Source organism: Artemia franciscana, chromosome 8 (genome assembly GCF_032884065.1).
Source record: "Artemia franciscana chromosome 8, ASM3288406v1, whole genome shotgun sequence".
NCBI classification, from domain to species: domain Eukaryota; kingdom Metazoa; phylum Arthropoda; class Branchiopoda; order Anostraca; family Artemiidae; genus Artemia; species Artemia franciscana.
In genome coordinates this window covers 25,344,763-25,359,694 of record NC_088870.1, presented here as the reverse complement: position 1 = coordinate 25,359,694, position 14,932 = coordinate 25,344,763, and the positions used below count along the sequence as shown (strand labels likewise).

Sequence of the window (14,932 nt, the reverse complement as noted above, 5' to 3'; positions counted from 1 at the left end):
GTTTGGATACTTTTTCTGGATAATTTTAATGAGAAACAGACGAAGGCTGGCACGTCTATAAATAAGAAATACAATTAAAAAGTAACATTTTTCTAATTATCCGATATGCCTGGAGGATTCGAAATTAGAGGACTGGCGTTTGCAAAATTCAAAGGATATCCAAAATGGCCGGTTCGAATTGTGGATACTGTTCAAAAGAAAAACGGATCACACTACGTTGTTTTCTGTTACGGCACGCATGAGGTATGAACGGTTCAAGAATCTCAGCTGGAACCATACCAAGAAAATTTTGATGAAGCTGTGAAGGAAAAAACCAAAGGAGTAGCAAATGCATTCAGCGAAGTTAACACTTTTCCGGATATTTACTTAGAAAAGTTAAACTTGTATCGGGCTTCTCTTGCCTCCGTTGTGGACAATGCTCAAAAAGTTCTAGTTGCCTTTTTAAGTAACCAAAAAATTGGAGGGCAACTAGGTTTCCTCCTTCTCTCCTTTCTTCCAATTTTCCAATCTTCCGATTAAAACTATGAGAAAGCCATTTATACAAAAATTTTAATTATTTATATGCGGAGAGCCAAGATCAAAACTTGCTTTAATTAAAAAACGTCAAGAAATTAAATAAAAAAAACCTTTTTTTAAATGAAAGTAAGGAGCGATATTAAAACTTAAAACGAACAGAAATTACTCCGTATATGAAAGGGACTTATCCTCCTCAACGCCACACTCTTTACGCTAAATTTTTTTATTGTTTTAAGAAGTAGAGTTAAGAGAAGAGTCAAACTCTGAAACTAGAAAAATAGCTTCTTTTTTATAGATACACAACTGTACAGTGACCATTTTGTTATCAAAATATGAAAACATTCCGATAGAGTTATCGGAATGTATAAAACTATGAAACTAGGAAAATAGCTTCTGTTTTATTTTTTCTATAAATTATGTTTATTTCTGTATATTTCTTCTATCAACTGTCTATCACATAAACTATAAACTGTCGTATGTCAGCTGTATAGAATAATCTATCAGAACATCAAATGTTCTGATAGAACATTCTGATACTCTGTCAGAATATTCTCAAATTTTGAGAACAAAATGGTCACTTTACAGTTGTATATCTATAAAGAAGCTATTTTCCTAGTTTCCTAGTTTTATACATTCCGATAACTCTATCGGAATGTTCTCAAATTTTGAGAACAAAATGACAACTGTACAATTGATGATGACGTAATTTCACTTTGGAATTATGGGGAAGCTGAACTTCGGGGCTGCTTAGATTATCTTAACACTTAGAATCACAATGAAAAAATAAATACGAAAAGTTTTTTCTACTGAAAGTAGGAAACAGTATTAAAACTTAAAACGAGCAGAAATTATTGCGCATATGAGGGGTTTACTTCCTCGTAATACCTTTCTCTTTACGCTAAAGTATTTTTAGTAATTTCAACTATTTATTCTACGGTCTTTGTGATTCAGGGGTCATTCTTAAAGAATATGGATAAAACTTGCGATTTTAGTTTAAAGAGCGAGGCATCGAAAAGGGGTGAGCCCCCTCATATGCGCAATAAAAACGCACAAATATAGAAGTTCGCAACGTAATTTAATTCGTAATTTACGTATATCTTTTACTTATGAAAACGTTCGTAAAAAATTATAAGTTGTAGTTGCATTTTTAAGCAGCCAAAAAATTGGAGGGCAACTAGGCCTCCTTCTTTGCTCCTTTTTCTCAAAATCTTTCAAGAACTACTCCAAGGTACTTTCATAACTGTAGAATCACCAGCAGCACTCAAAACAGCTTTAGGACCATTAGCAGCACTTAAGGTCGACGAACTTAAGGAAAGTCCTGTCTTCACGAATTTGGAGCCTTTTGAATCGTGTCCGGAATACTTTATTGAGATTTCTTAGAGAAGAGGGCGAAGAAACCAAGGTCTTTACCTGAATGTAGAATCTCTTTTAGTTTTTGCTGTAACTTTAAACTCATTGAACTTTCATCAAAAAATCAAACTTAATGACTTACTCTATCCCTGCAACATTATATATACAATTTTGACAACCTTAATGCACTTAAAACCTTTTGATTTAGTTCAATCATAGTAGCAGCAATAGTGGCAGTAGTAGCCCATAGAGTTTCACGTTAATTCCCCTATCAGTTCCTGAGATGCAACTTTTTGACAACCAGCACATGCATAGTGCACTTTGGTTTAGTTTAACAGCAACAAGAACTTTCGCCCAGAAATGTGTTTTTTTTTCAAGTGAAGCATACGGCAACAGAGTGCCCACACTTCTTTTTTTTCGCCTCTGTAATACCTCTGTTTGTACTTCTACATTCAGGTAAAGACCTTGGTTTCTTTGCACTTTTCTCTAAGAAATCACACTTGATGTAAGACTTTTTGCCAAGATCTAGTTTGTAAAAACGTAAAAAATGCCCCCTGACAAATTTAACTTCCACTGCATCAATTACTTTGAACGTGAGCTTGCCCGACTTTTTTTCACTTTTGCATATTCAGATATCCTAAATCTGTATTGACAATACTTTTACTGGTTTACTTCGCGACTCTTTGATAAGCGTGCAAAGATTTTCAAAACAATATATCCGCCTAACCGCAGATATTTCTTTTCTTCAATATTGCAGTGGGGACCATCGTCGACAGCCATGTGACTATGGCCTTTGTTAAAAAAATTGTGAAGAATTTCCTTCGGATCCAGGTGGCTATGATCATTCACAAGTAAAACTAAGATCTGGGAAAATAGTCCAGTTCTAATTCTGAGCTGTGCAGTTGTCCGCCCAGAACTCAAACAATTCAACGCCCGATTAGTTTTCAATGATTTTGACGAACGCACTTGCTGCGTTGTCAGCTTCACGTTTCTGAACAACTTCTTGCCAAACGACAAGCAGAGTTTTCGTCCAGTTTTGGATTCACAGGGAAAAATGTTTCGTTGAAGATGATGAGTCGACTTGGGAAAAAGACACCCCTTTATCTATGGCATCATGGGCAGGAGCAAATTTTTATGGATGTCGACGTAAAAAAAAAAATTCTTATCACTTTGTTTGTACATTTTCTTTTCACTCTAGGGAAATTTTGGTCGCTCTTGATTTATGCCTTTCCCACTTCAAGATTTCAATATTGGTAAATTCAACACTTTGTTATCATGGTCCAATCAGATGTTACTCATATCTTATGTTGGCTTTTTCAAAGATATGTCCATTGACAAAAGTACCTTCCGATATGCTTCAACTGAGGTTATTATAAGTGGTTTGTATATTTTGTTTAACTAAGATGATAGATGTTTCTAGTGGTTGGGGAAAAATGGCAACCGAATCCAGAATAAAAACACGCACATCATTAATGAGATAAATGTTCATCTAAATTAAGTATTCCGGACACGACTCCAGAGGCTCCAAATTCGTGAAGGCAGGACTTTCCTTAAGTTCGTCAACCTCAAGTGCTGCTAATGGTTCTAAAGCTGTTGTGAGTGCTGGTGGTGGTTCTACAGTTATGAAAGTACCTTGGAGTAGATCAGAGTCATGGCTATCACTAGATAAAATCTGAGAATATTGTAAGACGAAATCGTGAACTCGTCAATATTTCATTTTTAGGGGCTTTCTGATTGGTGAAAATAAATTACGGTTTTGACATAGAATCTATGACCCCATTCACGGTTTTGCTACAAGTTGTTGACAATATATTCACGGTTTTGCCACAATTTACAAAACTGACTTATAAAAGGAGTCAAGACAGACGAATTTGGACTGTGCCAATTGAAATAGCGTGGTCGAAATAGTATGGGACGATATGTAACTCAAAATGTTAAAAAGTGACGTTCACGGCTATGTCTTCTGACCGCCGACTAGATAAAAGCTACGAATATTACAAAAACAAAACCATGAATGGGCGAATACGTCATTTTTAGAGGCATTCTGATTAGTGGAGGTACATTTACGGTTTTGACGTGGAATCCGAGGTCACATTCATGGTTTTGCTGCAAGTTTTTGACAATAAATTTACGGTATTGCCACGATTTACAAAACTGACTTATAGAAGTCAAGATATACGAATTTGGAGTACACCTGGTCGAAATAGTATGGTGCGATATATAAATTAAAATGGCAAAATATGAAATTTTCATGGTTATTCCTTTGGACAGCTGAGCAGTCCTCATTAGTCGATTAAAAATTTAGTGATTTTTTTGTCCATTCATTGATATTTTTTCTTATGACTTACCGGCGGCTGTACCGAATAAACATACTGAAGAAGCAGAGTTATTCGACAGAGTTTGGAATTTATTATTTATAAATTAGTAAGAAATCCTTATGTTTACTTGACCATTTTAGTATTATAAAGTATCATGCCAGTCTAGGATTAGGTAACATTGCTGAACAAGGCAAATTTCCAGACTCAGAAGCTGTATATTGGGCGGAAAAAACAGATTTCCAGCCACAATGACATCAAATCAAAAGCTTTTAAATACCCTTGTAAATTCTGAGCATGTTTAATAAAATGAGTATTTTTTTAATTTGTAAATTACAACTGGTATTGCTTTTTTTCGTAAACTGACAAAAAAGAATAGGCCTATCTGTTGGTTATAGTTACAATAAATTTGATATGGTTAACCACACCTGTAGGAAACATGCTAATAAACTAAAAGTAGAAGGCTACTGGCTATAAAATTCTCTATTTTACAAATATCATGGTTTGAATAAATGTTTCATCTTTTCCATTAATTAGCTAAGAAGTGAGTGGACACATCACTCATCAGCTAGCCAGCATGTAGGTCTTCAATTACTGGGAATAGACAGCTTGAGTACTGGCAATTCCCACCAACCATTTAATTCCCTTTAAAGTTTTGTGTTATTATATTTGTTATCTGTTAACCAATGGTAGCCTAGCTATTATAATCCTCCACAATTGCATAGCAAAAAAAATTATTATAAAAGTTGTATTGATCTTAAAGGCCCAAAAAATAGTAAAAAAAGAGCCTTCTTGTTTATTAAAGATTGTATGGTATTTAAAAAAAGGTAACAAGATAATTGAAAAGAAAACTAACCAAAAGGATTTCAGGCACTGGTTTCCTGAATAAGGATCTAAAAAAAAGAGGTGACCTGTTTTGTTTTTCAAACAAAACAGGTCATGAGAGTTCAGATTTCAATGTCAAAATACTGCATTGACTAAACACCAATTCAGTTAATTCATATATTGTTCTTTTCGGTAAATTCTTCTGAAACGACTGGTAATACTTGCGTTTAGATTTATGAATTCAGTCCTTAATATTTTTGTTTTTAATATACTGCAATTAATTTTCTACCACACAGATTATCATCACTATCATCATTACGACCTACTTTTTGTTTACTCTATCAGGCTTCAGGGCAAATAATTATTCAACAAATATAGAATACATGATGCCCACATGGGCTCATTGACCAATTTACTTTACTCTATAGGTAATGTTACCTCAGTATTCAACGAAATTTGTTTCACCAAGGCCTTCCATAGCCAAAGCATCTTTTCAAACAAATTGAATCTTGAACTGAAAAACTGTATAATCTCCATTCCATCAGAAGGCATTTCTTCAAATCAACAGGACATAAATGTAATATTTAACTAATTGCTCTGATTCAGCAGTTCACTTGTTAGTTTAAACTCAAAAGTGAAAGTGGATAATTAGCATTAATGGTTGTGTAAGTTTTTAAATTATCTTTTGACTTTTTACTATAAAGAAATTATGTTGTATAACATGAAGTGTATTTTATTGTACAACCCCAACATTTCCCTCAGCTTCAAAACCCTGCCCACTTTATGCATTTTTAGTTTTTTGAAGGGGGATTTTAGAAAGCTAAAAAATGTATTTTAGAAAGCTGAAAATTGGATGCACTTCTAGATTTAGCATTTCTAAGTGCTCTAAACTGAAAACTATGTTGCTTTGCAGTACATTGTCCAGTTTAGACAGCATGTGATGAAAATAAACAATTACCATAATCCTCTCAAAGGCTTTTGTAACTGCAGATTTGAGGCTGATAGGTCCATAACTTTCTGCCTTTAATCAATCCCCCTTTTTGAAGATAGGCTCATTTCCACTGGGAAAGGAATTTCTTATGATCAAGGGAATATTGCAAAAGTAAAGTCTATGCTAAGGCACTTTTGCTAACAGCTTCTTTTGTTTGGCAGGGATGAATGTTGTCAGGACCAGCTGTCTCATTGGTGTCCAGGCTTTTAGGTTCTGTTTAAGCCATAGATATAGTAACCACAATATTACTCATCTGCTTTAGGATATTGTGCTTAAGATTGGGAAGTGAATATAACCCCATAATATCCGGTTCATGAGGTGAACTGCTCATTTTGAGGATTGACTGTACTTTATGTGCCTTTGACTTTGTTTTCTTCATATATGAATAAATTTTCTATGGATCTTCAGTTGTGATTTTTACTAAATACATGATTTCAGAATTTCTTGGTATTCAATTTTACTTTGGTTGTAGACCTATTTTCCATATGGAAAATGGCTTATCCTTGTCCTTATCCTTCTTGGCTTATCCTTTTTTCCAATGGGATTTCTTTAAGTTTCTTTGCTGTCATATTGGCAAGCTTTTGGATATTTGGCAAATTGTCTGTTGTATTCTGTTGCCATGTTTCTTTGACTGTAACAAAACTATCTCCCATTGCTTGTTGATTCTACCCTTGAGTGTTGATTCCTGGTTGATCTGCCTCAGTTTATCCTTGATTTCCTTTTAATCTGTAAATATCTTTTTTATGCCTGTTTCTCACTTTGTGTCAACAAATAACTGATTCACTGGCAAGGTGACCACTTTTACCAATAGTTGGGAGATAGTTTATCCTTTGGATCAGTTTGCTGTTATTAACAAAGACTAGGTCAAGTAGTGCCCTGTGGTTTTGCAAAACATGTTCAAGAGTGCATAATTGGTATCTATACAAGAGGGAGCTGAGGGGCTTCTGTATACACATCCAATCCTGGCTGGGTGTTGGTCTGCATATTTCAAAGCAAATGGTGTATACATGTAACAGACTAGATTTAATTTTCTGGGAAGTATTTGCAGCTTTTGCATAAACTTTGAGTCCATGCTTGCATTCTTTTGATGAGAGGTTAGAGATGATTTGGTAACTGGGCATTTGAATGTCTTTATCTTCAAATCTGCTCCAGATATTCTTTGGGCATACTTCAGTTAGTAGAGCCAGATCATATTCTTTATGATAAACTAGACTTCTGAGTTCATTTATTGGTCTATGCTGCAAAAATATGGACTCTTGTGCAAGAAGTTGTTGGTTTATTGTTCATCATGTTCTGTGTGGAAAGAACCTTTAACTTGGCAAAAAGGATAATCTTTGATGCAGGATATGGTACTCAAATTGCCTGAGGTGACATGTTACAAACATGAAAAATGCTGTATAACATGGAGACATTACTTTCATTATCATCACCACTATTAACACTATGTACAAAATATGACAGCCTTACATTTCCATGGATGTGGGGTGTGTGTTTTTACACTACCCACTGCTCTGTTTTTTGGACTGATTCTCCCAATCCAGATAGTGAGGTCTTTTCGTAAGGGGTAGCTTTGGCTTCCAATTTTTCAACAAGCACCTTATTTCCGGTTCTGTCTGATCTTGACATGTCATCATGGAAACAGATCTCCAGCTTAAACTTCTCAAGGATAGTATGTTTGATCAGGGCTGTAGGCACAATAAAAAGTAGGAAAGATCTTTCAACTGATTTACTGGTAACAGGAAGCCTAGTAGGTAGACATTTTATGTTTAAAATAGTAATGGGTGACAGGCCATATTGGGACTCATAAATAGTTATGAATATATATGTTGCTGTCTGAAGTCATAGAAATGGCATATGAAACTAGGTTTCTTTTCCGCTGCTCTTCGTTCATTTTGTTGTGCATTATCTTGCTGGGATTTTTGCCCGTTTGCTGGGATAAAGCTTGAGTATCAATTTGGTTAACTTGACATAGGATACATAACCATTGGCAACCTTTTTTTGAAGTCACTTTCTTAAGTAGGACAGTTTGCACACAGCCATTTTCCATACTGATCATAATTAATTGTATATGCAGAATTATCAAGGTCTATACTATGAACTGCACAGCTGTCCTTTTTCTTGAATGGACTTGCTTGCATTTGTTTTCTGCCTTTGGGTGTCATGGTGGTTTGGTTTGCTGGTTCTGTTGCTGGTGACAATAAAAACGTGATATTGGTAAAAGAACAAGTATCAGTAACAATGTAAGATGAAAACATAAAACAACAAAAATCATATTTCCAGGGGAATCAAAATAATAAATCTCATTCCAAGGTTAAGAGAGCATGACACCAAGGTAAAATGCTTAATTTAACACTTAGGGGAATTGTAAATTGAAGATAATACACAAAATATTGAAAAATGCCTTTGTCTACTCCCAAACATTTTTCTGCACAATAAATATTGGGATAATACAATGGTAATAAAAGAAAAGATTGAGTAAAAACAGATAGCCTTCCTTCTAAAAAATGACAGAAAACCAATTTGTAAACAACTGTAATAATCGAAAGTGATTGGCGACCATGCTGATATTTTTCTATGCCTTCCTTTTGTTTCCTGCCCTTTTGATAGAACAAAAAATTCGTAAATTTTGCTTACTTTTTTTGCTATTATTAAGGTAACTCAAAGTTTAACCATGCCCTTTTATTCAAACATCTGGTAAACGTTTGAAATTTTGCAATAACATTTACATACTCAATTTTGTGTGGCATTTGAACGTTAAATCAATGTCTTTATTTCGTGTCGTTTTTGAATATTTACATCATAAAAATTGGTATGTTTTTATCACTTTCTTGTGTGGTGATATAAATCAGTTATCTTTATGGGCCCCTTTTAGGGGTCAGAATAGAATTTACACCTGAAGCAATTATTATATTTGGAAAAAGCGTCAAAATGACATCAAGTGACTTGTTGACTTTTATCCTAGTTAAGTAACTCCCACGTAACCCCTACCCCAGACCCCCCCACCCCAACGCGAAAAAGTTCCCCTGAAAACGTCAGTACACTTCATAATAACCATTACTATGTGCAAACACTGCTCAAAGTTTTGAACTTGCAGCCCCTCCCCCGGGGACACTGGGGGATTAAGTCGTCCCCAAAGACATAGTAATTAGGTTTTTGACTAAGCTGAACAGAATAGTTAACTCAAATTTTGATCCAGTGACTTTGGGGAAAAATATGCGTTGGAGGGGGCCTGGGTGCCCTCCAACTGTTTGGTTACTTAAAACAATTTTTGTTCACCTTTTTTTCTCAAAATCGTCCGATCAAAACTAATAGAAAGCCATTTAGCCAAAAAAAATCCTCAAATTTGGTTTTATTTATTCATGCGCGGGGAGCCAAAATCAAAACATACATTGATCTAAAAACGTTCGGAAATTAAATGAAAAAATAAGTTCTTTTAACTGGAAGTAAGGAGCGACATTAAAACTTAAAACGAACAGAAATTACTCCGCGTATGGAAGGGGCTATTCCATCTTCAACGTTCTCTCTTTACGCTAAAATTTTTTAATGTTTTAAAAAGTAGAGTTGAGAGAAAGAGTCAAACTTTACCGTAAAGAGCGGGCGTTGGGGAAGGAATTGTCCCTTTCATACACGGAGTAATTTCTATTAGTTTTAAGTTTTAATGTCGCTTTTTACTTTCAGTTGAAAAAAACTTGTTTTTTTTTATTTAATGTTATTGAAAACCAAGTACAGCCTAAGGTGAACGTACTGTTCTAAATTCCCAGTCTTATATTAGATAGTGTTAAATATAATTTTGACGACTATTTTGGGGAAGAAATAAGCTTGATTCGTTGGGTTGAATTTGTAACGACTTACCTACGAGTAAGTCAACAAAACAGGTAAAGAACTCACTGATTTATTCGAAGATACGTCACTGAAAAATAGTTTAATTCGTATAGAGTTGTCGAAATTGTGGCTCTCTGTTGCTGATAAATATCCTTGCCTATTTGATGAGGCTATGAAAGTCCTCTTCTTTACTTGATCATATCTATGTGAGGTCCGATTTTCGGCTATGGTTTACATTAAAAGTAAGTATTGGATTTAATGTGGTTTACATTAAAAGTAATGAATTGGATATGTCAACCTCAGTTTGATTAAAAGTAAATAAAGTTGTAATTAATACTTAAATGTAATGAAGAAAAATCGGAAACAAAATGCATCCTTCCCAATTAAATAGCATTATAGTTAAAAACTTAAAGGTGTGGCAATGTAAGTAATAAAAAAATTATTTCAGTCATATTTCGTAGTTTAACAGTCTTTCATTCATAAAAGTAGCACTTGTAATTTCCTTTTTCATTTTGATTAGAACAAATACGTTCCACTACTCATCACTACGGAATCTGAACATTACGAATAATGATAGTCGCGACAACGCCCCACTCAATGTTTGCTCGTAACCATTAGTTTGGGAACCACTGGCTTATGCTGAAAGGTGTGTTGAGCTAATAAAAAACACTATGTGTATATTACTAGTAATAATTGTCTACTCCTATTAGTTATAATATTTCTAAGGCTTCTGGTGTGAATGTGAAACTTTCTGGGACTGTCGAGTCAGGTATGTTGGGCTAAATATAGTGTAGGTGCATCCAAGTTGTCAAAATGGCATAGATACAATTTTCTGGGAATGGTATTAAGTTTTATTTTCCGGAAAATTTGACGATGTGTAAAAACAAATTGAACAATGCTATGTGTGTCCAGATGTTCAAAAGGACGTATGCTATTAAAATTGTTGAAAATTTTCTCCAACATTTGAATAGTAAGTCAAACTATGGATTTTTACAGTAAAAACCAAAAAGATTGAAAATATTTTTTCTTTTCCAATGAAAAGGACTATGCCAATAAAAAAGATGAAAGAAATTGTGTGAATTAAAAAACTGTTTCTACTAAATAAGTTTTTCAAAAATAGGAAAGAGCTACACTATTCCAAATGCGATCACAAATAGTGTAAAATAATTTTCCAAGCGTTAAACTACTAGAAAATAACCGGGTTAAATAGCCATCAATAAACAAATGAAACCCAAAACGAACAGGAATTACAATAAATAACTGGGTCAAACTCAAAACGAGCAGAAACTAAGTTGAGCGCTGCTGAAGCCCCCCCATACCTTCTGAATACCAGAAGATAATTTGCAATTTACTGAAAACAAAATACATCTGATATGTTTTAGCGTTTTTAACTTTAATAAATCCAAAATCATTAAGACTTTAAGGAATAATAATTACTATATGTATATTAAACTGTTAATCCACATTCATCTGTTCTTTTGTTCAATAATCGATTTTTTTTATGTTATGAGAAACAGGAACATTGAGTTTGAAATAAGGAATGTTTTCAGGAAATTAAAAATTATGTTCCCGTCTTCAGAAGCCATGGGGGTGTCCGTTTTTGAAATTAATCTCAACAAGGATTTGTTTAGCAAACAATGACTTTATATAATGGGGTACAGCGAATGCCCCCTGGCCCAATCGTCACTGATTGGTGTACACTTGTTTTGCCGTATTTCTAGCAAGTTCGATTTAAGATAATAGTGTAGCCTACACTTGGAGTTTGCCCCTCCCCCCTAAAAAATGGCTAGCTAAAAAAAAAATGCTGCGTGTTAACTATAATCTACTTCCATATTTTATTTTATTATTTTATTTTATTTCTAACCCGTCATACAATACAAAGTAAACAGAGACGGAGTATACAGACAAAACGACAAAAAAAAGGAATATGAGAAAAAAAAAAAGAAACATCACAACAATTGAATAATTTATAAAGAACATTCGATGAAGCACTAAACCGCTTTTGCATACATACAACTTTAAATATCACTGTACAGGAATACATACATACATACATGCATATTTAATTCCCATCAAAAAAAAAAAAAAAAAAAAAAAAAAAAAAACTCACTACAAAAGAATACACAACACACAAGAAAAATAAAGAACACATGAGTATCTAACTACAAAAAATAAAAAACCTATTGCCTCAAAATAATTGCCCAAGGATGAGTAACAATATTAGAGTTATATCTGGCGATCTGGGCTAATATTGCTTCATTAGGGTTGATGATCCCATACCGACTTGTCACAATACGGTTACTTGTCCATGGTGGAAGCCGTAAGAGGTACTTTGCATATTTATAATATGTAGACCGCAATTTTTTCTTATCTTCCTTTTGGAAAATCCTCCAAAAGGGACTTAGATACAGATAATGAGGTAGTGCCATTGCATTATATAGATGGGCCAAAATCCGCCGATCAAACTGACGCTTATAAACTACAACACGGCTATACGCTAAAGAGATCCGCTTCTGCAGATGACTCTGCAAAAGATGACGTGTTTCAAGCATAGACCGACCAATAGGGATCCCCAAATAAACTATGTGTTCGGCAAGCCGAACAGTAGCACCACCCAGCCTAACATCAACAGCAGACCCTTGCTTAGCATTAAATAACAACACATCAGATTTCTTTTCGTTAAACTGAAGGCCTATTTTTCCATATTCTACTTGAAGCTGGATAAAATTCTCCTCTAAACCGTGAAGGAGGCGGCTCAAATTAAGTACATCGTCTGCATAGCTTATTAACGATAGATCAATTCCTCTCAGAATGTATGTCAGATTTGACTTAGATTGTGGTTTAACGATGCTGTTATTAAATGCGGTAGGTGATGTCAATGCACCCTGCCTTACACCTTTTTCAACGGGGAGTACCGGGTTGTTTGTCAGGTTTGGTGTTATTGGTAGCTTAAGCCTAGCTTTTAAATTTTTATACATATCATATAAAGGGTTTAACATACTTGGATCAACACCTACTAGGCCCATATCTAAAATAATCTGCTCATGAATTAGTGAATAAAAGGCCCTTCTGACATCATGTGCAGCGAGAGCTATGCTCTCACCGCTTTTCTCAGCATCTATCAAAGCCGAAACAAGAGCAGAAAGAGCATGACCACTACCAAGACTAGGCTGAAAACCGAATTGATGGTCTGGGACTGTGCATTTCGACCGCAGTTCATCGACAATAAGTGCCTCAAATAACTTACAAAAACTGTAGCCACAGTTATAGGTCGGAAAGACGAGCACTGGCTAAGTGGCTTTCCCTTTTTAGGCACAGGTGTTAATATTCCTATTGAAAAAGAATCAGGAACTATACCCAGGTTAAAAATTATTTGAAAAAGCAGGGCAAGGTGCTCAAGGAACAGCTCGCTGCAAAACAGCAGGTGCTGAATTGATATACCATCACAACCGCGCGATTTCTTTTTTTTTAGTTTTCTAATAGCAGAACGGATAGTAGTCAAACAATTTTCCTTTTTTATCAAATCAAAGTCACCCCTAGAGACCCGTATTTTGTAGCTTATGTTATTCTTTGGTAAGTAAATGGTTTCACTCTTGCCCTATAGAACGTAGGGGTAGATGAGTAATGGGATACAGCGCATGCCCCCTGGCCCAATCGTCACTGATTGGTGTACACTTGTTTTGTCCTTATTTCTAGCAAGTTCGATTTAAGGTAATAATGTACACTTGGAGTTTGCCCCCCCCCCAAAAAAAATGGCTAGCTAAAAAAAAAATGCTGCGTGTTAACTATAATCTACTTCCATAGTAGTCAAACAATTTTCCTTTTTTATCAAATCAAAGTCACCCCTAGAGACCCGTATTTTGTAGCTTATGTTATTCTTTGGTAAGTAAATGGTTTCACTCTTGCCCTATAGAACGTAGGGGTAGATGAGAAGAAGTACAACTGCATACTTATATACCAAGCAGAAGTAAGAAAATCACTTATTGTCTCTTTTTCTCCCAGCCACTTTTTATAGAAGGGATGGTTTTAGAATCATAGAAGAAGGCTCATTCAAGTAAAGATTCAAAATATAAGTTTTCTTTTTAAGAGGCAAAAGTGATTGGAGGTTAACTATCCCTTTTCCATGCCCTTTTTTCTACCAAGCCACCCCCTTGAAAGTTCCATTGCCCTTTTTAAGAGGCAAAAGTGATTAGGTAGCTCAAAATTTGAAAAGCAAAAAAATGGGCGTGAAACTTACATACGTTATACGAGTTGCTAGGCCGACGTTCCTTTATAATCGAAAAAAAAGCGGCAACTAAAACGGGCTGGAATAGCAATATCTTGGTAATGCATAAGTAGGCACAAGTCAATTACCATTTATTCAACCATTTGATGTTACTTGCCTGATTCTGCCAGAAAAAAGCAAATGAAGATAGTGCTTAACGGTTTTTTTTCTTGGGCCACAATACTAATAAAACTTATCGTATGCGTTTTTTTAGGTTTCTTTTTCTTGAAGAAGTGAGTTAGCGGTAGAAGTAAAACACCATGAATGATAGAAGGATGAGAGCCGACGGTTTAACTTCAGACTCAAGTAAGACAAAGTATGATGACCCTCCATACTCGAGACTATTTGTTGTTTGCAATAAAGGTGTCACAGAAGAGGAGTTGCGACCTGCTTTTGAAGAATTTGGGAAGGTAGAGGAAGTTTGGATTGTGAAAGATAAGTCAACTGGAGAGGCTAAAGGTATTTTTTTTTGGAAAAAAATCTCGTAGAAAAATTATTTTCAAAGCGAAATCTTATACACAATAAGCTAAGTGCAATTTTTTCGACTTATACTCTTAGTTATTAAGAACGAGTTTTTGGTTTGCTGAGTATTTGACAGTTGCCAAAATTGATGCTGGATCTGGGCGGGGAAAAATTCAAACGTATATTAGTTTTTATATTCTGAGCAATAGTTGCTGTATATTAAATTGTAATTAGGTATCGTTTGGTAACATGGGAAACTTGAACTGCTAACATCTGCAACATAGGTGTGCAGGGTAAAAAAAAAGTACAATAAAACCGTAATATTGGGAGGAGAGCTTGATTTTTTATATGTACAAGTTCCCACCTCAGAGAGCATTACTAGAGCAC

At 34.9% G+C, this 14,932-nt stretch overlaps 1 protein-coding gene and 1 long non-coding RNA gene across 7 annotated transcripts in view; one reads left to right on the top strand and one right to left on the bottom strand.

Annotated features, from left to right (window-relative positions):
* The window catches only part of LOC136030201 (RNA-binding protein 45-like), a 272,030-nt gene that overhangs the window by 29,177 nt on the left and 227,921 nt on the right, over positions 1–14,932 (top strand). For 3 of the 6 annotated variants that reach the window (XM_065708982.1, XM_065708983.1, XM_065708978.1), the window contains exons 1-2: positions 4,218–4,290; positions 14,298–14,542. In XM_065708982.1, the coding sequence (XP_065565054.1) occupies positions 14,344–14,542 (199 nt within the window). In that variant the 5' untranslated portion in view covers positions 4,218–4,290; positions 14,298–14,343. Of the gene's footprint in view, positions 1–4,217; positions 4,291–5,203; positions 5,221–5,358; positions 5,435–14,297; positions 14,543–14,932 lie in introns of those variants that run through there. The other 3 variants (XM_065708981.1, XM_065708980.1, XM_065708979.1) reach the window with 3 other exon arrangements.
* LOC136030206 (uncharacterized) overlaps positions 1–14,932 on the bottom strand; it is a 422,925-nt gene that overhangs the window by 310,620 nt on the left and 97,373 nt on the right. The gene's annotated exons all lie outside the window — the stretch shown is intronic.